This window comes from Myotis yumanensis, unplaced genomic scaffold, assembly GCF_028538775.1.
Source record: "Myotis yumanensis isolate MYYU_CA2020_CCGP unplaced genomic scaffold, mMyoYum1.0.hap1 SCAF_14, whole genome shotgun sequence".
In the NCBI taxonomy this organism is placed as follows: Eukaryota; Metazoa; Chordata; class Mammalia; order Chiroptera; family Vespertilionidae; genus Myotis; species Myotis yumanensis.
In genome coordinates, this window is record NW_027223765.1 from 1,472,699 (window position 1) to 1,495,590 (window position 22,892).

Below are 22,892 nucleotides of genomic sequence, written 5' to 3' on the forward strand. Positions count from 1 at the left end.
TTCAGGCTGGGCAGCCAGCAAGACTGGCAGATGGGCAGGGAGCTGGTTTTGTTCAGGGCTCAAAGCCCAGCCCCCACTCCAAAGCAGGAAAGCTGATAATGTCGGACACGTCCAGGCCGGCTGAGGCCTGAGCTGGGCTCGGGAACAGACTGAGCACCTGGAACCCGGCAGAACGCACTGCTCACGGGGGCAGCCAGGGATGCAGCATCCACCGATCCGAGGGGAAAACTGCTTCATCAGGGAGGGCAGACTGTGACCCTACAACCCGAAGCTCTGACCTCTGACTCCACCCCAACTCCTTAACTGGGGAAATCAAGGCTGGCCACTCTTCTGGAAGAAGCAAGGGGAGGAGAGGCAGAGGTACGCAGGTCATTTGGGGCGAAAAAAAACCCAGGCAAAGCCAAAAGTTTCAGCCAAAGCCAGGCTGGAAGCCAAGGCCAGGCTGTCTGCACCACCCCTGGGGAGCAGGACCACAAAGCCCCTTCCCTGACCTAGAAACTGGCAAGGTGCCTGTTTCCCCCAGCTCCCCGTTTTCCTCACACATGGGGTCCAATCTGGGTAACAAACCACCTGAATGGCTCTGCCCTTGCCCTGAGGAGCCCCTGCACCAGAGGGCAGGGTACCCAGAGGGCCTGGAGGCTGCCATCCCGTGGTGTCCCCTCACTCACATGGAGGCCCCGCCCTCGGCTACCAGGACGCCTCACCGCAGCCACACACAGACATGGATGCAGGCAGGGAGCCCGGGAGGTGGAAAGGTATAAAACGTGATGGATGGAACCGTGGACATACAACCTGAGGAGCAGCAAGTCACAGTGATTGCCCCCCTCCTGCCCCCCACCCTCCGGTCCGGAAGGCCGGTGGCTGCCAGGGCCCTGGAGAGGCACGCGGGGTCCTCAAGGTTGTGGAGTCCACAGGCATTGCACACTGTGCCGCTGACCACCGGACAGCTGGACTTAGTTCCCCCAAACACTGCTGGGTGAAGAAGTCAGGGTACTGGGTACGGCAGCAGCGGCTGGAGCCGGATCACAGGGGACAGGTTCACACGGAGGGCACGCTGAGCCTGCTGCCGCACTTCGTCGTCCGAGGACCGCTGGTCCACCTTGAAGGCCCGGAATGTCAGTAGCTTGGATGTTCCAAGGTGCAGGCGTGCCTTCGGGGACCGGGCCCCAAGCCGGGCTCTCTTCTGGGGAAGATGATCTTTTGCCTCCTCAGTCCTTTTCCTCTTCTGCCCCCCAGTCCCAGGGCTGCTCTTCTGGCCTTTCCTCGCAGTCCTGGCCTGAACAGACCCTTTCAGCCGGCCCCGGCCCTGGCCCCTGGGCTGGGTCCGAGCAGCCTTGGCCTTGGCCCGTGCTGCCTCGGCTTTGGCCTTGGCCTTGATCCATGCGGCCTTGGCCCTGGCCCGAGCTGCCCTGGCTTTGGCCTTGGCCTTGGCCCGAGCTGCTTTGGCCTTGGCCTTGATCCATGCCGCCTTTGTTTCTGCCCGGGCCTTGGCAGCTTTGGCCTGAGTTTGAGCCGCCGTGGCCTGGGCACAGGCAACTCTGGCTAGTGTTTGAGCTGCCTTGGCCTGGGCTGTCTTGGTGCTCAAGGCAGAGACACCTTTCATTTGTGGGCCAACAAGGGATCCAGTGGCTTTGCAGGTCTTGCTCTGAGGCCCAGTGCTTTCTTGGGGTCCAGCACTGGGGCCCCTGCGAATCACACACTTAGGGCCCTTGCTGGTGACTTTCCTGGGAACCGCCAGCCCCTTTCCGGGACCTTCCCGCAGCTTCAGGGGAGAGTCCGCAAGGGAGAGCTGCAGCGACTGGGTCTCGTGCTTGGCACCCAAGTGGGGCACGGGAGTCTTGAGTGGAACCAGGGCCTCTAGGACAACGGAGAGCCGCATGGCAGGGTAGACACCTGGATAGAGGTGGGTGGGGAAGCCCATGGCCGTGTCCCGGGCGTGGCTGGCACTGGACTCCTTCAGGGAGCTCAGCAGCAGGTTGGTGGCAGCATGCTTGGCGAGGGCTGGTGTGGACGCCTTGGCCAGCCTGCCCGGCAGCGGCATGGGCAGCAGCGTGGCCCGGCCTGCGGGCAGCCGCACAGCAGCTCGGGGAGCACTGGCTGGAGGTGACGTGGTGGCTGGGATGGGGGCACGAGCGTGCAGCTTCGTCTGGCTTGGGGGTGTGGCTGTGCATGAACTATAGCCGTAGACATCACCGCTGCGCAGGATGGTCGGCTGGAAGCCATCCTCTCGCAGGCCCTGCAGGAAGGCCACCAGCTGGGCCTCCGTGGCGCTGAGATCCTGGCTCATGGGGTTAAAGACCAGCAGCGCCTCCTCCAGCGCCTTCTTCCCCGCCGTGGAGATCCGGGACCACGAGTGCACAGCTTTCTCTTCCACATGCTGCGCCACGCTCATGGCATTGGCACTGCAGGCCTGTCCAGGTCGTCTGCAAACCAGCGCTCGGCACCTGCAAGGCAAGAAGAAACGAGTCAATAAGAACAGCAGGGAGAAAGGGGTCAGGGCAGGCACACGGGTCAGTCAGGGCTTGCACTTCCCAGAGCACCCACTGACAGAGGCCTGGCAGAGTGAGCCCCTGACCCCTCCGGGCAGCAGGGTGGGGGCCGGGGGTGGGAGAGGACCCCTGTGGGTCAGAGGCAGCTTCTTCGGGATATTTGCCCACAAGCTCGTCAGAGCCACCCAACGGCCGCCGTGTCCCTGCAGAGACCTGGGCTCAGCGAGCCTGTTCTAATTCAAGTCTATCTTTTCTGAAGCCAGAAATCTAGCATTAGACTCAACCCTGGGAACGCGAGTGAATATCTGTCCTCAAGGAGCCGTGCACAGAAGGCAAGACAGAGACACCATCAAGGTGGGTGGGAGGGCACACGGAACCCAGCGGAGCTCAGCAAGGGGTCAGGAAAGGGTTCCTGGGAAAGGCGGCCCCTGGCTGGGACTGAGTGATGAACAGGAAGGGACCAGATGGACATGGCAAAGGGCGCAGCCTATGCGATGGCTCCAACGTGAGACAGAGTGACACACACTTGGGGTGAGGAGTCTGTGGTCAGGGCAAGGACTCTGAGTTCGAAAGAACAGGGGAAAGCAGGACAACACAAGCCCTGAGTGCTGGCCAAGGGCCCAGACCTCCACCCCACGTCCATGCCCATCTCCGTCCCTCAAGCTGCAGCGAGTCAGGAGCCCAGGGGCGAACCTCCCTGCCCACCAGACCTTCTGCTCTCAGTTCCCGACAGGCCACGTGGAGGCCCCAGCACTGGAGTCATGGAGACCAGCCAGGCTCGCCTTCAACAGAAACTAAAAAGACGGCGAGTAGCACATGCGAACGACACAGCTCTCGGCAGTCAGGCGGCCTGGGGGCCGAGCCCAGGGTTTGAGAGCGGAGCAAAGGCTGCACGCAGGCCGGGCAGTCCGGGGGCCAGGGGAGGTGAGCTGCCCTGACGAGGGGCTGCCCCAGCTTCGGGAAGAAGCCGCGGGCTGTCAATCATGACAGGTCTCGGCCCGCCCCGCAGTGGGGCCGGGGCAGCCGGCTGGGCACGGGGAGCGTGACGGGACCAGCGGGATCGGCCGCTCTTCCCACCCGCCCAGGGCAGCAGCCCCCCTGGAGGGACATCTCGGACCCGCAGGTGCCGGGCGCTTCCCTCCCGCGGCCACGCTCCGAGCGCAGCCTTGCACGTGGCTCTAGTTGTGCTACTTTCCCGGGAGCAGCTCGGGTCTGAGCACAGAACCGGGAGGGCGGACACCAGGCACAGGCGGCAGGGGAGACGCGGGTGCTCCTCGCCCAGGTGCTCGGAGCCCCGGGAGCCTTTCCAAGAAGCTCCCGACACCGGGCAGCCGGGCCCCGACCCCCTTTCCATCTGCCCGGGGCCGGCGGGGGAGCCGACGGACGACGGGAGGAGGAACAGGCCCACCGGGGACCCGGCGGGTGGCCAGGCGGGGAATGGAGTCCCCGGGGCCCGAGGAGCGGGGTCTCCGAAGCGGGAGCCGCGCGGGGCCGCCGACAGGGCGCGCAGCCGCCGGTGGGCGCCGGGCGGGGGTCGCGCGGGGGCGGCAGAGCCCGGCGTCCCGCGGGCGGACCCTCCGCGGCGCGGCCAGGCCCACGGCCCCAACCTACCGGCGCCGCCGCGGGGACCCAGGACGCACCTCTGCGCCGCCTCCGCCGCTCCAACATGGCCGCCCGCTGAGCGCCGGAAGTGCGCTGCGCTTCCGCTTCCGGGACCTGGCCCGCCCTGCTGACCCTTGACCCCCCGACCCCGGTTTCCCCCAAGTGGGGGGCGGGGCGGGGCGCTGGGTCCCTGCGGGGGGCGCTCCTGGAGGAAGCCACAGCCGGGACCGTCTGTGCGGGAGCCCGAGGGGCCGGGGCGCTCCCGGCGGGACCGGGCCGGGTCCCTTCAGACGTGAACCGGGCGGAGACGGGGGGCCGGGGCGGGGGCTCTGAGACGCCAGGAGGCTGGTCCCGGCCTCTGGGTGCCGGTCTGCCCCAGGCGGGCCTCGGGGAGCTGCCATCAGAGCCAAGTCTGGCCTGAGCTGGACTCGGCGGGCACCAACCCCGGAGGCGCAGCTCGGATCAGGGGGGATGAGGGTCATCCCCGAGTCCACCCCGGCTCTGCGTCCGGCATCTTCCGAGGCCCTGAGCGATGGCTCCAGGCCCTGTCCACCTGAGCAGAGGCACCTGGTGGAGATCTGGGTGCGAGTGAGGCCAGTGGCCCGGGAGGGACCCAGCCCGAGGCGGCCGGTGTGCAGAGGAGAAAGGCCAGGGCGGATCTTGGGGGGCCGTTTCCTGGGGATGAAGGGGAGAGAGGCAGCACAGCAGCCTGCCGAAGCCGGAGTCGCCAGGATCCCAGGACACTTCCGCTGAGACAAAGGCCCCTGAAGTTTAGCTGCAGGGTGTTCCATGGTGACTGTGGCAAGAGCCGTTCTGGGGGAGCCGTGGCAGCAGACATGGGGGCAGATACTGAGGTGGCGGGGTCGTGAGAACAGATGGCTTCGGGAGTTTGGAGGGAGGAAGAGAGGCTGGCGGGACTTGGGGTGCTGGGAGGTCTCTGAAGATAGGAGGCTTTCCAGTGCTTCATTGCGGGAAAGGAGAGGGGAAAGGGCCTGGAGAGGGAATCGCGGGCGCTGTGCGGGGGGCTGTAGGGCAGCGTGAGCCACCCGAGGAGGAAGGGCACAGAGTTCCCTAAGTGGTGAGCGAGTCGGGGCCCAGTGGCGTGGAAGGACGGCAGCCTGGCCAGGATCTGCCGCTGACCTGGACCACCGTTTCCAGGCAGGTTCTCCAGCCGCCAGCCTCTGCGAGTGGCTGCGGACGCTTTGCTCACGGACAAGGCTCTGCCCACACTCTGGGCGTAATGGGAGGCCCATGTCCCACACGGGCCCGGCGGGACTAGGTCCCCGCTGCTCGAAGTCCTGTCCTGCTCGATGACACACCCTCACCAGCTGCTTCCCCTCTCCTGGCCGAGTCTCTGCTGCTGCTTCCTGGCCTCACCTCCTTCAGTGACTACAGGCACCTGCACCTTTGTCTCCAGGTGTGCATTTAGGGACACCCGGAGCACAGACACTGTCCAGGAAAGGGAGGCAGGAAGGCAGCGAGCACACACAACCACAGGACTGCTTCTTCTTTCTTTGACATTTTTATTTATTGATTTGAGAGAGAGAGAGAGATGTTGTTCCACTCGTTTGTGCACTCATCAGTTGATTCTTGTGCCCTGACTGGGATCGAACCTGCAACCTTGGCGTATCAGGGTGACACTCTCACCAACTGAGCTAATCGGCCAGGGCAGGACCTCTTCTCACAGGTGACCCTTGACCTGTAAGATGGTCCGCCAGCTCCCAGACTTCGCCAATACTCTCGAACGCTCAGAAGACGGGCCAGGGTCTGGGTCTGAGGTGGGTAGTCCTTTGTCATGCCAACTTGCCCGCGCTCCACCCCAGTGTTGGCTAGAGGCGGGGCCAGGACCCTGAGAACGGACAGTCACAACATGACTTGGGTCCCAGAACAGCCAGGCCCCGGCGCTGCAGAATGAGGCCGAACCCCTGCTGGAAGGTCCCTTGGCCTCTGACTGCAAGTTCATCCCCTGCTCAGAGCAAACCCCCCCCCCCCCTCCCCAACCCCAGGACCCCTCCTCCCCTCCGCCCACCCCCCTCCCCCGCGCAGCCTGCAGAAAGGCTGTCAGCACTGAGGACAGCGCCCCTGCTCCTGCAGCCCCTGCGGCCTCCACCTGTTCGGACCTGCCCAGTGCCGGCTCTGTGCCTGGGGAAGGGCCGCACCCACCAGAGAGCAGGCCACGCCCCAAGGGACCTCCAGGGGGCGCCGCCTGGGAGCCTGTGGTCGGGCTCCTCCAAGTTCAGTGGCACTGGGCGGCCCGGCCCCCCCAGCCCCGGCTCTGCAGGCCCCACGCCCTTCCCTCCACCGGCTGCTCCTGCTCCGAGGCGGCCCGCTCGGCTCGGAGCGGCCCCCACCGTACACGTGTGCTGTCACCACGGTCTCATCCCCCCGCCCCCCCCCCCCGCCCATCCCGCCCCCGTGTCGGACCCTCAACTCTGGGAAAGCCAAGTGTCCACTGGTCCATCTCTCTGCTCACCCGTTTGCGTGTGGCGGTGGATCGGCGCCGAGCTGCAGCCGTGGCAGGTGCAGGGTTAAGGTGGGGGTGGGGGTGGGGGAGGTGTCCCCGAGTCGGGAGGGGGAGAGGGCGGACCCCGTCCAGCCCCGCCCCGCGCCCGCGCCGGAGCCGAGCCAGAGCCCCGCGGAGCCTGGACGCAGTCCCAGCCGCAGCCGGAGCCGGCGGAGCCCGGACAGCGGACCCCGCGCCCTGGCGGCGCCCGAGCCCCGGCCGGTGAGTCCCGCGGGAACTGGGGAAGTTTGGGGCGCAGGGTGAGCCCCAAGCGCGCTCGCCCGGACCCGCCCCCCGCCCTCCCGCGGGCTGGAAGTTTGGGGCTGGAGGCTCCGGCGCCTGGGGTCCCAGGAGTGTGTCCCTCCAGAAGGGACAGGCTGGGGGGCTGGGGGTGTGCTGTGAGGGGCGCAGAGGTCCAGTTGCCCATTCCTGCTGGACCCTCCTCCTCCCCCGTGTGGACACCAGGGAGCCGGCCTGGGGGCTGAGAGCACCAGCTGCTGAGGGCGGACCCCCAGGGGGAGTGCGGGACCCTGGCCTCCAGGCCCAGGCATCCTGATGGTGGCCTTTTGCTGGGGGGAGTGGGTGAGCGTGGCTCCCAGAGGGGCTGTGGGTGCCCTGGAGTTGGATCCCTGGCGGCAGTGGGAGACCTGATGGCTGCCCGGGTGCAGAGGAAGCCGGGAGGGGGACACACAGGAGTCCGATCCTGCAGAGTGGAGAGCCCTGTCCTCGTCCCCTTACCTCCCAGCGAGACTGGGTCTGACCAGGGAGCTCTCAGGTGCCTGGACAGGGCTTGGCCTCCTGTGCCCACCCCTCCCAGCGGAGGTGGAAAGCAGCGCCCAGGCTGGCCCCGCAGGAGGGAGGACCAGCCGCTCCCCTGCCCCGTCCATCCTCTTCTCTCAGAGACCGAGGGGTGGCCAAGGGGAGGCGAGCAGGGAACAGGGGGTGGGAGGGAATCCCACACGTCCATGGGAGGAGGGAGAGGCCCAGGGTCTGGGAGCTGCACCCTGCCCACTCCAGGTGGGTGGGCCTCCACGGTGGCTCGCTAGCCAGCCAGGGGGTCCCATTCCTGCCTTTCCCACCAGGGATTCCGGCCCGAAGCTACAGGCTGCTCATCTGGCCTCTGAGAGCAGGTCAGGGGCCTGACCCATCTCCCTCTCTCCTCCAGGAGAAGGCACGTGCCCTGGGCCGTCAGACACCCTTAACCTGGTGGTCAAGATGAGGCTGGCGCCCGCGAGGCCTGCAGCCTGAAGCAGGGCCTGCCAATGAGGTGAACACCATGGCTGCAGGGGGTGGCCGGGCCTTTGCCTGGCAGGTGTTCCCACCCATGCCCACCTGCCGGGTGTATGGTACGGTCGCACACCAGGATGGGCACCTGCTAGTGCTGGGGGGCTGTGGCCGGGCTGGGCTGCCCCTGGACACTGCCGAGACCCTGGACATGGCCTCTCACACATGGCTGGCACTAGCACCCCTGCCCACTGCTCGGGCTGGCGCGGCCGCGGTGGTGCTGGGCAAGCAGGTGCTGGTGGTGGGAGGTGTGGACGAGGGCCAGAGCCCAGTAGCTGCTGTGGAGGCCTTCCTGGCTGACGAGGGCCGCTGGGAGCATCGGGCCACCCTCCCGCAGGCCGCCATGGGCATCGCCACTGTGGAGAGAGGTGAGTGGCTCCCAGGGAAGGGCTCTTGGTGCCCCAACTCCCTGCGTTTGCCCACTGGTTCCTTCCCTTAGAGCCGGGGCAAGAGCTGTTGCGTTAGCCTGGGTGCCTGGGACAGGGCTTGGCCTCCTGTGCACTCCCCTGCTCGCTCTGAGCTGGGCTGCAGACCCTCCACTGCCTTTCCCAGCGGGGAGGTGGGAGGCTGGCCCCGCAGGAGGGAGGACCAGCCGCTTCCGCCCCGTCCGTTCTCTTCTCTCAGAGACCAGGGGGGTGGCCGAGGACGCTCCTGGTTATAAATAGTCTGGGGGAGCAGGTGGGGCAGAGAGCCTTGGCTCAGAGCCCGACAGGATTGTCCCTCCACACACATCAGGGAGCCTGAGGTGGACAAAGGCCAGCCTGGCTTGGGGACAGTTGCCATGGAAGCGCCCAGCTGACTGGCTGTCTCCTCCAGGCCCCCTGACATGCCCCCAGCTGACCTTGAAGACATAAGAGGGCAAGAACTTACTCTAGTGAAAAGGTGGGGTGCAGAGGTGCTGGTGGGGCTCTTGGGCAGAAGGCTTGTGGCCAACACTCCTCTCCTGCAGGCCCCAGCTGGTCCCCCCACCCCTGGCTTAAACCATCCTCCAGCCTCCTTCCCCCAGGGGGGCCCCATCTTGTGGCCTCCAGGTCTGACCAGGTCTGCTTCTGCTTGGATGCCAGACTTGGTTGCCATAGCATCTCCAGGGAGACGGAGACAGATTATAATTAGATCGGCTGCCTCTCGCCCTCCACTGGAGGGGCCCTGGTCAGAGCAGGAATCCTGGTTCTCCCAGCGCCCCCTCCAGGCAGGCGTGAGGGTTTCCCCTGCTGGGGAGGGTACCACAAACATGGGTCCCCCGCCTCCCCAGGGCAGCTGTCGGGGTGGGGTGCCCTGGGGAGCCTGGGGTACTGTCTGCCCTGCTCTTTTCTGTGCAGATGGCTTGGTGTATGCTCTGGGCGGAATGGGCTCTGACACAGCCCCCCAGGCCCAGGTCCGGGTGTACGAGCCCCGCCAGGACTGCTGGCTCTCGCTGCCTTCTATGCCCACGCCCTGCTACGGAGCATCCACCTTCCTGCACGGGAACAAGATCTATGTCCTGGGTAAGGACCTGGGGGCTGTGGGGAAGGGGCCCGGAGTCCAGAGCCCCTACCCTGTGCGTTGGCTAAAATCAGGCTGAGTTGGGGGTGGGGGGCAGGACAAGGAGGCTTTGTTGGGGTGAGCCAGGCTTGCTCCGAGGCTCCAACCCCTGGTGGCCCTGCTGGAACTGGAAAACCCAACCTCAGTGCCCAGCAGCAGAGGGTGGGTGACCAGGCCCTGGCTGCACAGCTGGGTGGTGGCTAGAGCGGGCAGCGCCGAGGCTCAGCAACCTGGTGGTGGAGGCGCCTGCCCGCGCCCAGGCTCCCTCCCAGGTGCCTGATGCCGTCGCAGGGGGCCGCCAGGGCAAGCTCCCCGTGACCGCTTTTGAGGCCTTTGACCTGGAGGCCCGGACCTGGACCCGGCACCCAAGCCTGCCCAGCCGCCGGGCCTTTGCTGGCTGCGCCATGGCCGAAGGCAGCGTCTTCAGCCTGGGGGGCCTGCAGCAGCCTGGGCCCCACAACTTCTACTCGCGCCCGCACTTCGTCAACACTGTGGAGACGTTCGACCTGGAGCACGGTGAGCAGGGCAGTCCTGGGTGTCCTCCCGCCGTGGAGGGCCCGTGGGGCCGCCCTGACCTCCCCGCCCCTCCCCTGCAGGCTCCTGGACCAAGCTGCCCCGCGGCTTGCGCATGAGGGACAAGAGGGCCGACTTTGTGGTCGGCGCCCTTGGGGGCTACATTGTGGCTGTCGGGGGACTCGGTGAGTCTGCGGGGCTGGGACAGGGGAGCCCAGGGCAGGAAGGAGTGGCCTCCAGCGTCTCTGGGCTCAGGGCTTGTGAGCCACCCTTTCCAATCTGGGAGCGAGCGAGGGGTGTCCTCAGCCCCTGACTGAATTGTGTGCCGGCGGGGCCTCGGGGCCGCGGAGTGAGTGGCAGGTAGAAACAGGAGTGCGCACACAGGGTGAGGAATGGGCAGTAGGCAGCGAGGCCCTGACAGTCCGTCCGGGGCGATGCCTCCTGGCCACACGCTGGGTTCAGGGAGCAAAGGAGCTGGCGCCCCTCAGCCTGTGCCTCCCAACCGCTGTCTCCTGCAGGGAACCAGCCGTGCCCGCTGGGCTCCGCGGAGGGCTTCAGCCTTGCCCGGCGGCGCTGGGCGGTGCTGCCCGCCATGCCCACGGCCCGCTGCTCCTGTTCCAGCCTGCAGGCGGGGCCCCGGCTGTTTGTCATCGGGGGCGTGGCCCAGGGTCCCAGCCAGGCCGTGGAGGCTCTGTGTCTGCGTGATGGGGTCTGAATCCTGCGGGGACCTTGTCCCCTGGAGCAGCTCAGGGCCAGGCAGCTGCTCTGTGGGATGGAGGCGCGGGCGCTGTGACACAACCGCGGGGACCCCGGCGGGAGGCGCCATCCGTAGTGTAGGGTACCCATACGCTTCCACCACCTCACCCCCCTTCACTCATGGGCCAGGCCTCCCCGACCCTTGCTCTGTCTGATTGGGAAGTGGGGGAGGGGAGAGCCGGCCTCAGCCCTGCAGGCTCAGTGCCTGCCTGGAGTCGACCAGGCCTCCCCGTGACTATTCCTGAGAAGTCCTGGCTGCCAGCCTGCCTTGGAGGCCCCTGGGGACCCAAAAGAGTTGGGGAGGGTGGGGGACACAGAGGGGATGGAAGAGCAACCGCAGGAACCTCCAAAGGGTCAAAAACGTTAGCTTTGGGCCCTTCACACTGTTGGCTGTGTGGCCTCGGGCCGGTCATTTCACCTCTCTGTGCCTCAGCATCCTCACCTCCACGGGGATCTCCGAAACCTTCCTGCCCCACCTACCTCACAGGGCTGTTGTGAGGACCCAGGGAGTTCAGCTACGGAAGTAAAGATGTTGCTAAAAGCTGGTGCGTGGCCCTGGTGTGGACTCCTGTCCCCCGCAGCCCTGTCCTCCTGTGGGGCTTCCGTTGTCCCAAGGATAAGGGTCCAGAAGAGCCTTTTCGATCGGCCGCTGCCCCCAAAGTGTCTGCTGTCTCAGCCCCTCCTCAGCCTCAGATTCTCCGTGGGGACCCAGGGCGGCCGCTGTCCCACTGTCCTGAATGGTGGGGGTCCTCGCAGGACGAGCAGAGAAGAGCTCAGAAAACGACCACACACCACGCGGGCAGAACGCTCTCCAGGCCTGGGCCTCAGCATCTCAGCCACGCCCTGCTCGCCGCCGGAGGTCTCGGAGGTCTAGTGGGGAGGTCTCGTGGGGTGTGGTGGACAGTCTCCCTCTGTCCCAGCTGCAGGGAAGCCGTCTGCTGGCCAGGACTGCGTGGCCACCACCAGACCCCTAGAGGCGAAGCTCCCGAGAAGCCAAGCTGCTGGCCCTCGCCTCCTCGTCCCGGCTTCGCTGCCCACTAGTTAGGACCACTGGCTCTGGCTTTCTGCAGTCTCACTGAGTGTGAGGGGCTCACAGCTGGGTTTGCTGCAAGAATGGATTTGGGGTCCCAGAACCCATCTGCTGTAGCCATGGTAACCCTCCTGGACCCATAGCCTCCTGCTGGCTGTGCCCCTTCTCACTCAACGGCAGAGCTCCCAAGGCAACACCCCCCTGCCCAGCACAGAGGCACCAGGGGCACCAGTGCCATAGGAGCCAGGCATAAGGCCTGGCAGTGTCTTACTGCTCTCCAGCTCTGCGCCCTCCTGGGCTACAAGCACAGGCCAGGGAGGCCTCGGTGTCAGCCATTCTTTTTCCGTTAATTCTCACCTGAGGATATTTTCCCATTGACTTTTAGAGAGAGTGGAAGGGAGAGAAAGAGACACAAAGGGAGAAACACCGATGTGAGAGAGACACATCAATTGGTTGCCTCCCACAGGCACCCCGACTGGGGCCGGGGATCAAGCCTGTAACTGAGGTACATGCCCTTGAGGTACGTGCTGTTGACTGGAATCGAACCCACGACCCTTCAGTCTGCAGGCTGACGCTCTATCCACTGAGCCAACTGGCCAGGGCAACAGCCATCCTTGTTTAATGCTCTGGACCAGTTCAGACACTCGGAGACCCCCTCATGAAGGTAGTGCTGCAGCGGTTTGGACCCGGGGATCTTTGGGAGGTTAGTCGGGGTACTGGGGCTGGAGGCCGGGGGGCCCCCGCAGTCGCCGCCACAGTGGCCACTCTGGGACGGCTGACAGAAGTTCTGCTGGTAGGTGGTACAGGTGCGGGGGTGATGGATCTGCACAAAGTGGACGAGGCGCTGAGGGGCGTCACTGGGTCCCGGGGATAACCGGAAGTTGGACTGGTAGGAGGATTCCAGGGGCCGCTGCTGGTAGAGCTCCAGCTCGCTGGAGGCCCAGTGCAGGAAGGTGGGCCGGTGACACAGGCGCTCCATGTTTTTCCGTCTCCCGATGCCCTGCAGTAGGCAGTAGGGACCCTCCTCAGCGGTACGGGCCCTTGGCCCACAGTCCTGGCACCAGGCTTGGCCTTGGGTGCCCCCTAAAGCCAAGCCTGCCCGGTGATGCCTGGCTTGTGCCTGGCCTGAACCCCGCCTCTGGGCCTGCCTCCATTCCGGAGTGAGGCCCCAGAACGTCAGTGGCCTCTGGGAGGCTTGCACATAGTCAGGCCGCAGGCAGGGGAGCCACAGCAGCTGTTTCCCTGCTCAGCACCAGCCTGGCCCACTCCTCCTCTCCTCTCACCTTCCCAGGAGCCACTCCCGCACTGCCTCCCCCACCTCCCTGCCTGCCCCCCTCCTCTCCCGCACTCACCTTGTCGAAGGAAGTGCGGTTGTCGTGCTTGGAGAAGAAGTGCTGCCGCACTGGCTCCTGGAAAGAGAGGAAGAAGGTCATGGGGGAAACGGTGCTTCCCTGCCCCGAGGTCTTCCCTCAGGACCCACAATGGAGGGAAGGTGCCAGGAGCCACCCTAACCTGCTAAACTGCTGCTACCCGCAAAGGGCAGATACAAAGGAAAGCAACACCTCACTCTGGGCCACCTCAGGACCTCCTGCCCTAGGGCGAGTGGGAGCCCCCACCTCCACATCCCCAGGAGTAGGCGTGGTTCTCTCCTCCCCTCTCCCCACACCTACTCCCCCATCAGCAGCCCAAGCTCCTGACCCTGAACACCACCTGGAAATGGACCTTTTTCTCTCTAGTTCAAGCTCCTTCCTGAATTCCAGACCCAGCAGCTAACCGGAGACATCGAATGCAGCGGTCGCCAACCGGTGCTCCGCGCTCCCCTGTGGTCCTTGAGGTCCGAAAGGTTGGCGACCGCTGGTCTAATGGGCATCTCAAAGCCATGGCTGAGCTCGGGGTCATTCCCAAGCCCACCCCGGCTACAGCCTCCCAGCTCAGGCCACGGCAGCTGGATCCAGCCAAACGCCCTTGATCCCTCCTCTCACCTTACCCCCAAGCGCCAGGAATACTGCTGGTCCTTCAACATGCACCAGGCCTGGAGCGCGCCTCAGCATGGCCACCGCTTCCCCGGGGCCCCCCCCACCCTCCTCTCTGCCGGAATTATTGCAAGAGCTTCACCCCTGGGACCCCTGCTTCTGAGCTTGCTCCCCACCTGCTGTCCTCTTAGCAGGCAGAATAACTCTTTTAATGCGTGAGTCCGTTCACAGCCCTTGTTTGCCAAAGGTCCCTCATGTTTGTAAAAGCCAAGTCATCATAGTTCCATGAGAGCCACAGGCATTGATCCTCCATCGCCTGCAGCCACGGGCATCCTCCCTGCTCCTCAGGCAACCAGCTGCTCCGCCTCCAGCCTTTGAGATTTTTCTGGCCATGATTCCTCCTCCCCTTCTTTTTGGGAAGTCTTCCTCGAGCACTGAGCACCACCCCAGCAGTCCCATCACCCCAACTCTGCATTTCTCACCTTCTCACATCTACATGACTATCTATTCTGGCTGCTTACTGTCTGTTCTCTCTGCCTTGCTCACATCTGTAACTCCGTCCCGAGAACAGTGCCTGGCCCAGTGAAGGCCTGGGCTGATGAGTTGTCTTGGCTGGGCTGGGGAATGAGCAATGGCTGATGGCAGGTTCCTAAGTAAAAGGCAGGGGGTAGCTTCATCCCTGATCTCTGAACCAGATTGTTCAGGACGGAGCCTGTGTAGGTGCCTTTGACAAGCTCCTCCATGGGGACCTTCGCCTTAGACAGCGAGAACAGGTTTCCAACCAGAATAAAGGGCCAGGAGGGTGGGAAGCCAGCCAGCCTTACCTATCAGTCCTCATAACAAGCTGACATCACAGGGATTAAAAACCCAGGGCCCTTTTAGAAAAGAAACAACAGGAGAAAATCCTCAGAATCTAAAGCCAGACAAAGTTCGTAGACTTGATCCATAAAAAAAAGACCCATAAAAAACTGATAAATTGGGCCTCATCAAAATGAAAAACTTTTGCTTTGTGAATTTCCATGTGAAGAGGCTAAAAAGACAAGCTACAAACTTGGAGAAAATATTTGCAACCCACATACTCAATTAAGGACTAATACCTAGAACCATAGAGCCCTCTCACAGCTCCACAGTAAAATAACAAACTATCCAGTTAGAACCCTGGCTAACGACAAAGACATCTCCCCAAAGAGAATATGCAGATGGCAAGGACACATGAAAAGAAGCTCACCATCATTAAACATTCGAGAAATGAAGATTAACCGCCATGTGATGTCACAGCACATCCATCATAATGACTAAAATAAGAAATAGAGCCGGTGACAAGTGTTGGTGAGGATGGAGAGAAACTGGGTCCCATACACATGGCTGGTGGGAACAGGAAAGCTACAGCTCCTCTGGAAAAGTTTGGCCGTTTGTTTTTAAAACTAAACATACAACTCTTCTATGACCCAGCAACTGCACTCCTGGGCATTTATTCCAAAGAAATAAAAACCTATGTTCACCCAAACTTGTACACAAATGGTCATGGCAGCTTTCGCTGTAAGAGCCAAACACTGGAATCAGCCCCGATAGAGAGTCTGTAACAGGTGAAGAGGTAAATGAACAGGCATATGCATGCCACGGACTACTACTCAGTAACGAAAAGGAATGACTCATCGACACACACACACAGCTGGTGATGTGTAGGAAATCACGCCGAGGGAGAAAAACCAATCCCTTGCCGAAGCCGGTTTGGCTCGGTGGATAGAGCGTCGGCCTGCGGACTGGGGGGTCCCGGGTTCGGTTCCGGTCAAGGGCATGTGCCTGGGTTGCGGGCATATCCCCAGTGGGGGGTGTGCGGGAGGCAGCTGATCGATGTTTCTCTCTCGTCGATGTTTCTAGCTCTCTGTCTCTCTCCCTTCCTCTCTGTGAAAAATCAATAAAATATATTAAAAAAAAGAAAAAAAGAAAGAAAAACCAATCCCGATAGTTTCGCGCTCTATCCTTCCAGTTAGGTGACACTTTGAAGTGACAACATTTTAGAAACGGGAGAGAGTGGTGGATGCCAGGGGTTAGAGACAGGGAAGGCGGAGAGTGGGGACGGTGGGTGTGGTCATAAGAGGGCAGCACCAGGGACCCTGGTAATGTGTCTTGACTGTGGTTGGGATACATAAACCTACACCGGCAAGAAAAAGCTATAGATCTTCATAGCCACACACAAGCACAAGTCAGGCTGGGGAATCCAGGCAAGACAGGTGAGCACATGCCTGTCAGTGTCCTGGCTGTGATATCATTACTAAAGCTTTGCACAGCCTTACCATTGGGGGAAACTGAGCAGTGTGGAAGGGCTCTCTATGACTTCTCACAACTGTTTATGTATCTACAATCGTCTCAATACAGACTTGAACTTAAAAACCCTGGGGGCCTGGGAAGACTGTGGTCCTTCCCTCCCCACCCAGCTCGGAGTGTCTGCCCCAGAACTTCATCTACATCTTTGTTCTAAACCATCGAGGGCTCCTTTTCCACCAAGTGGTGAATCCATGGTCTCTGAGCAGGGGGCATAGGGGCTCGGGGGCTCAGGCTGAAGAGGCCTTTGGGGGGGGGGGTCTCCTGAAAGGGGCCTTTTGCATGTAGGAGGCAAGGGCCCCGTGGAGGCGGCCAGTCTGCAGCCACCGGTGCTGAGGGCAGACCCTCTGTGCTGCCTGAGGGTGTTGGACAGGGACCCACAGTTATGGCACCGCCAGCGGCCCGCCCCGCCATGACCCAGGACTAGAATGACATTTCCCAAGAGTCAGGCAGGTGAAGGCTAGAAATCAATCAGCCTGGTTTGGAAGAAAATGGAATTGTTTTGTGTCTTAATGACATTGATAAGATGCCTACATGCCACGTGAGAGGAGAGGAGAGTGGCTGCTACCCATGGGAAGGTTTTAACTACAGCTGCAGTGAGAGGTGCGGTGAGACAGCTGCAGTGAGACGGGTGCAGTGAGAGGTGCGGTGAGACGGGTGCAGTGAGACGGGTGCAGTGAGACGGGTGCAGTGAGACGGGTGCAGTGAGAGAGGTGCAGTGGGAGGTGCAGTGAGACGGGTGCAGTGAGACGGGTGCGATGAGAGGTGCAGTGAGCCCGCAGGCCCCCCCCCCCCCCGCCCCGCACCCACCTTGCATCGCTGCAGGAAGACTGTCGGGGGCTGGGGCTTGGCCGCCAGGCGGTACTCGAGGGCGCTCTCATTCTTGAACTGGCCTCGGTAGTGCCCATAGAAGCCATTGTTGTGCTGCAGCGGAGGAGGCGGCGGGCGGGTGAGGCCCACACACCCACCCGCACCCGCACCATCCACTCCCACTCCCACCCGCACCCACTCCCACCCGCACTCGCACCCGCACCCACTCCCACCCCCACCTGCACCCGCACCATCCACACCCACTCCCACTCCGAGCCTCCACCCAGGGCCCCAGAGGCTCGAGGCCGCTCCTGGGAGTTTCTGACCCAACAGAAAGCATCCGAGGTGGGGGCGCCCTGGAGAGGGCCGGCGGGGAGATGGAGCTTGGGCCTGAGGGTCACCGGGGTTCAGCGGGGACCCTGGGAGGGGCCTCGGGGTGGCGGGGGGACCTTACCCAGGAGCCCGCGAGCGCGCTCTGCATCCTTCCGGGGAGAGAGGGCGGAACGCGCTCCCCTCGGCGGAAGGTTGCCCGCGGCCTGGCGTTGCTCAGTGACCGACCGACGGGCTGTGACCGCACAATGCGGCCCGGGCCTCCCCTGTGGGCCCGGTCCCGGCTCCGGGAGCCCAGCGTCAGAGGCGGGCGCGGGGCAGGCACCGCGAGGCGGGACGAGGAGTGGACGGGACCGGAGAGCGAGGGCCGCCTGGTCGCCGCTCTCAGGGCGTCACGGGCCGCCCGTCCCTCCTGAACCACCGGCGCCGGCGGGAGGTCCGGTGGAGCCCCGGCCAGGCACTGCCCGCGGGGGGCTCCGTGCGGGGGGGGGGGGGGGGGGGGCGGGGAGCCGCGGGAGCCACGTCTAAGGGCCGCTCCGGGCCCTCCCCCCGCCCCGCCTCGCCTACCCCGGCCTGGGCCTCTGCAATCCGCGTCCATCCACCCACCCTGCCCTCACGGGGACCCCGCCTGCTCATGGTTTACTTTTTAAATACATTTTACTGCTCTCAGGGAGGGAGAGGGAGCGAGACAGCGATGCCCGCCCCCTGGGGGTCCAGCCACAGCCGGCACGTGCCCGGCCGCCATGGACCGAGGGCTGGAGCCTCGCCGGCCTGGTTCCGGGTGCCCGCCGCCTCCTCCTCCGCCCACATCCGCCCCGGGCCCGGGGCCCCGGCTCCCCCTTCTCTCTGCTCCAGCTCCCAGCAGGGTCCCCTCTGCCGCTCTCCCCTGCCCACAGGCCCCCACGCCCCGGCCCCTGGGCGCCCTCCCGCTCTGCATCCCACGGGCAGGCTGCTTCCGGTGGCCCCTGAGGGGGGGGGGGGCGGAGAATGGCGGCGGGCAGGGTGCGTGGGCGGCAGCCGGGGGAGGGGGACGGGAGGGCTTGACTCACGCGATGCACGTGGGCGGGGGGGCGCGCGTGGGCTGGGGGAGCACGTGGGCTGAGGGAGCACGTGGGCGGAGCGCTCGGGGGCTGAGGGAGCACGTGGGCGGGGCGCGCGTGGGCTGGGGGAGTGCGTGGGCTGAGGGAGCACGTGGGCTGAGGGAGCACGTGAGCAGGGGGCGCGCGTGCGTGAAGCTGGCCTGGATCCCAACCGTTAAAACCGTTAGAACCGTTGAAACTGTTAGTCACATGCTGCAGCAGGGGCGGGGCCCAGGGGGCGGGGCGTGATCCCATTGGTCAGAGTGGGCCCTGGGGGCGGGGGCCGCGCATGCCTAGTCGGCTCCCACGCGGCCAGGCACTTCGGAAACCAGAGGGAGAGCAGGGCTCCCTCGGTGCCGGCGCGTGCGGGTCGGAAGTGGCGGCGGAGGGGGTTCGGGCCGGGGCGCGGGGGCGGCGGTGGGGGGGCAGGTGGGAGCCGAGTGACCTCCCAGGGGCCTCGAGGGGCGTTTCCAGGGTCCAGGCTTCCTCGCGGCTCCTGGCCCCGCGCCTCTCTGCGAGGGCGGCGGCGCTGGTCCTGCCGGGAGCCCGGCTTTCTCGGGTGCCCCCCCCTAGTCTGGCAGGGGAGGCAGGAAGAGAGTCGCCCCAGCAGCGGGGTGGACGGGAAGCCGATGGGTGTCGGGGCCTCTGGGTGAAGCGCTGGAGGGGAGAAGGGGGCGGGGGCGGGGGAGGGGCCGCCCTCTGAGGGGACTTGTTGCGACCCCGGGGAAGCGGGGACACCGAGGCCTGGGCGCCTCCTGAAGGCGGCAGAGGGGGCTCTGCGCCCCGAGGCCCCTCTCAGCCCGCGTCCCCGAGGCCCTTCCTGTGGAAATGGCCGCGCTCTTGACTCACTCACACCTTCGCTGGGGCGCCTCCTTGCCGAGGACCGAGGGGGGGGAGACCCGGAAACCCACTGCGCCTCCCGCGCCCCCTGAGCAGGGCCGCCTCTCCTCACTGGGCGAGGAGCGCTGACCGGGAGCGGGCGGGCGGGCCGGTGACCGCAGAGCCGGGGACACAGACGCTGGAACGAGTGCGGCGCCCTGGGGTCAGCGGGTGGCGCAGGTCCCAGGCAGCAGGGGGTCCTGGTTCCTTCCGGTCGGCGCACCTGCCCGGGTTTCGGGCCATCCCCAGTCCCGGCCCATCAATGATGTTTCTATCCGGGGCCCTCCCGCCCCCCCTAAAAACAAAACATTTTTTTTTTAAAGACAAGAAAGCTAAACACTTTAAATCAAAAGGAAGTTAGATCTGGAACTAGGGGAGCACATGCTATAGAAATGACTCCTCCCATCAGCAGAGACAAGTGGAAGACAAGAGGGTTTGTCTTGTAGATTAGTGATAATGGCCTTAAATAATGGTCTGAATCTAGACAGGAGGAGGAGGGATTTCTGCTAATGTGGGTAGAAGAAAAAACTCGGCCCTGGCTGGTGTTGCTCAGTGGATAGAGCGTCGGCCTGCAGACTGAAGGGTCCCGGGTTTGAGTCCAGTCAAGGGCACGTGCCCGGGTTGTGGGCTCCATCCCCAATGTGGGGGCATGCAGGAGGCAGCCGATCAATGATTCCCTCTCATCAATGTTTCTATCTCTCTCCCTCTTGGAAACATTATATATAGAAAAAACTTGGGCTGTCAAAGAAATAAGTAAACCTGAGTCAGGAATCTAATATTCAAGTCACCTTCTTAAAATATGTAGTAAGTCTGTGCTGATCTAAGGACCTGAAATATAATAATTAAAAACAGTCATATATTTTTAAATCTGTGGATACTTGGAAAGTTTTGCTCCATTGTCTTAATTTAGATCCCAAGTATTTTTCCCCTCTAATTTAACAGTAAATCTTTTCTGAGTACCTATTAGGTGCCATGTACAATTTCTAGATTCTGGGAACATAGCAGTGAACAAAACAGACAAAAATTCCTGTTCTCAAAGAGGTTAACATTATATTCCAGCAGGCCTGGGTGTGCTTGCTGATGTAAAACAAGATAAAATATATAGTGTATTAGAATGGTGATGTGCTGTGGAGAAAAAGCAAGGGAGAGATACAGTGGTTGTTGAGGTATGATTTTGAATAAATAATCGAGAGAGCACCTAAAGGAGGTGGGGAGGCCTATGTGTTGATATCTGAGCAAGGAGTGAACCAAGTGGAGGGAACAGGGAGTTGAAGTTGGGGTGTGCCCAGCAAGGGGGAGCAGCAGTGAGAAGCCCCATAAGGGGTGTGGGATAGTGTGCAGATGAGAGGCAAAGCTGAGGGGAGATTGCAGAGGACACTGAAGGCGATCGGGAGCACGCTGCCTTGTGTGTTGAGGAGGGTAAAGCAGTGGAGCAGCTGAGCAAAGGGGTAACCTGACTTAAGGTTCCAGTGACTGGCTGCTTTGTAGAGAAGAGAATGTGAAGTGGGATAAGGGGAAACCAGGGAAACAGTTTGGAGGTCATTGCAGCCGTCCAAGCTGGTGGCAGTAGAGTAGGGGTGTCAGGTTTCGCAAATAAAAGTATAGGCGACCCGTTTGGTAAAGTACATCTAACCACTGTGCTGTACACCTGAAACCAATACAAAATTATATTGAAAATTATAATTGAAAAATTAAAAAAATATAGGAACTTAGTTAAATTTGAATTTTAGGTAAACAATGATGTTATACTAGTGGCCCAGTGCATGAATTCATGCACATTGAAGGGAAAATAATTAGAATATTTTAATATCGCTATTTGCCCTTTATAATAGAAGTGTCAACCAAATGCATGATTGACAGTGACAGATGGAAACACATGTGCGATTGGCGCCAGCAAGAGCTTTATATGTATTGCACATGCGCGAGTCAACTTAGCCTTTTATAGATATAGAACAAACTTGCTTAATTAGACCTGCTTTCTGATTTAGCTAAACTTTTTCCAGCCCAGTGAAGCACCCCAACTTCTCTTTTAGGTAATTGTCAGCAACACAGCAGTAAATATCAACACAAAGCAGATTATTATTGTAGATCACGCAGGGAGAACAAAGGGTGAAATATTTAACTGCAGCCGTGTTTGACTATATTCTGTGCAGTGAGACCTGAAGTCATTTTCAAAGTCCACCATTTCTTCTTTTCAGTCGGGTCAGGTTTCTAAGCTTTCTAAATCTCCGTTTTCTGGCTAATGAAAAGAAAATAGGTTTCTACCGAGTCTCCTATCTACCTACTGCAGGACTTCTGTGACGATCAAATGAGATGAGGCAGGGAAAACGCTTCACAGACATTTGGATAAAGTGTAAAATGTTTGCACCTGGCTATAAAGCAAGTGGTGTTCCTGGGCTGAAGAAACTCCAACGAGGCTAGTCGCTAGGGAGAGGAAGCCAGGCATTGCTATGTGACATCATTGCCCACATGGAGGGAAGGACACAGCATATTAGCCTTTTATATAGATACTTTCTAAATTAAAAACATTTTTTTGTTAATCCTCACCTGAGGATAATTTTCCATTGCTTTTCAGAGTGTGGGAGGGAGGAAGCAGGTGGGAAAGAGAGAAACACATAGAGATATATCGATTGGTTGCCTCCTAAGCAGGTATGTACCCTTGACTGGAATCAAACCTGAGACCCTTCAGTCCAAGGGCTGATGTGCTAACAGCCAAAGCACCTAGGGCTCTCTGCCCATTTTTAATCATTTGGCATTTGTTTTTTTGGTATTGATTTGTACACCCCCTGCTGGGGATCGAGCTGCAACCCAGGCATGTGCCCTTGACCAGAATCGAACTCGGGACCCTTCAGTCCACAGGCCAATGCTCTATCCACTGAGCCAAACTAGCTAGGGCTATATAAGTTCTTTATAGATTTTGGATATTAAACTTTTATTAGATATGTGATTTACAAATATTTTATCCCATTCTGTAGATTGCTTTTTATTTTGTAATGTCTCCTCTTTCATTTATAAATTTATTTGAGGATAAAGATACCTGTCTCACAAAATCATTAACCTTGTATCTTGCAATGTACCTAGCACTGCACCTGGCATATAGCTGGGCTGTGTAGATGTATCTTGCAATGTGTCTAGTGCTGTGCCTGGCACATACTTGATCCTGTGGTGTATACTTCACATTCTTGCAAAAGGAGTGGTTATAAACACCCAAATTCGTGTTTTCCTAGAAGATTAGGAAACTTCAATGTAACAGGTTTCTCTGCAGAAGATTAAATTATATAAAAAGTATACTAAATGTCTATATTTGTTCAGAACTTGTTTTATTCAGATCTATGTTGGAACAGTATTTGATATTTGATCATATAAGTCTACCATATGTGTAGGAATCAATGGTAATATGTAATGATACATGTAAATGTTCTGTGAGATCAGAGAGACAAAATTTAGAAATCCGGCTTGTTTCATGAAATCCGGGCTATACGCCCATCACAAGGAACTGTGTGTCATATGCAGAGTATGGTATTGGCAGTGGCAGAGGAGGCAGCTGCTCAGGAGAGGTGTGGGAAGGCTTTTGCACAAAGTGCTCGCCCTTCGTCCAGCTTCTTTATGCCCACCCCTCAGCTCTCCTGGCATTCCGAGATCCTATTGTCCAGGAAGAACCACTTATACATTAAATCACTGTATCAAGGCAATGAAGTGGGATGTATTGGGCTTTTCCTAAAAGCGGATTATTAGTCGGTGGCAAGAGAAAAGACCTAGAGAGCAGAGGATGGAAGTCGGATTTTCTATTTCACAGGT

General features: G+C 61.0%; 3 protein-coding genes across 4 annotated transcripts; 1 reads left to right on the forward strand and 2 right to left on the reverse strand.

The window, feature by feature from the left end:
• Nucleotides 1-748: 748 nt before the first annotated feature.
• On the reverse strand, nt 749-4,165 carry CCDC71 (coiled-coil domain containing 71). Of its 2 annotated transcripts, none has more exons than XM_070390935.1 (2): nt 4,130-4,165; nt 749-2,444 (listed from the first exon to the last, which is right to left on the reverse strand). In XM_070390935.1, exon 2 carries the CDS (start codon nt 2,390-2,392, stop codon nt 986-988), a length of 1,407 nt encoding a protein of 468 aa, XP_070247036.1. In that variant the 5' UTR covers nt 2,393-2,444; nt 4,130-4,165; the 3' UTR covers nt 749-985. The 2 variants fall into 2 exon arrangements, with proteins under 2 accessions (XP_070247036.1, XP_070247035.1); XM_070390934.1 differs by having other exon boundaries at nt 4,101-4,163.
• A 2,566-nt stretch (nt 4,166-6,731) lies between these two features.
• KLHDC8B (kelch domain containing 8B) lies at nt 6,732-11,198 on the forward strand. Its single transcript, XM_070390936.1, has 6 exons — nt 6,732-6,816; nt 7,760-8,246; nt 9,198-9,362; nt 9,691-9,915; nt 9,996-10,097; nt 10,431-11,198. The coding sequence occupies exons 2-6, from the start codon at nt 7,871-7,873 to the stop codon at nt 10,625-10,627; spliced, it is 1,065 nt and encodes a 354-aa protein (XP_070247037.1). The 5' UTR covers nt 6,732-6,816; nt 7,760-7,870; the 3' UTR covers nt 10,628-11,198.
• A 1,019-nt stretch (nt 11,199-12,217) lies between these two features.
• On the reverse strand, nt 12,218-17,287 carry CIMIP7 (ciliary microtubule inner protein 7). Its single transcript, XM_070391232.1, has 4 exons — nt 17,261-17,287; nt 16,807-16,920; nt 13,051-13,107; nt 12,218-12,719 (listed from the first exon to the last, which is right to left on the reverse strand). The coding sequence occupies exons 1-4, from the start codon at nt 17,285-17,287 to the stop codon at nt 12,255-12,257; spliced, it is 663 nt and encodes a 220-aa protein (XP_070247333.1). The 3' UTR covers nt 12,218-12,254.
• Nucleotides 17,288-22,892: the final 5,605 nt, after the last annotated feature.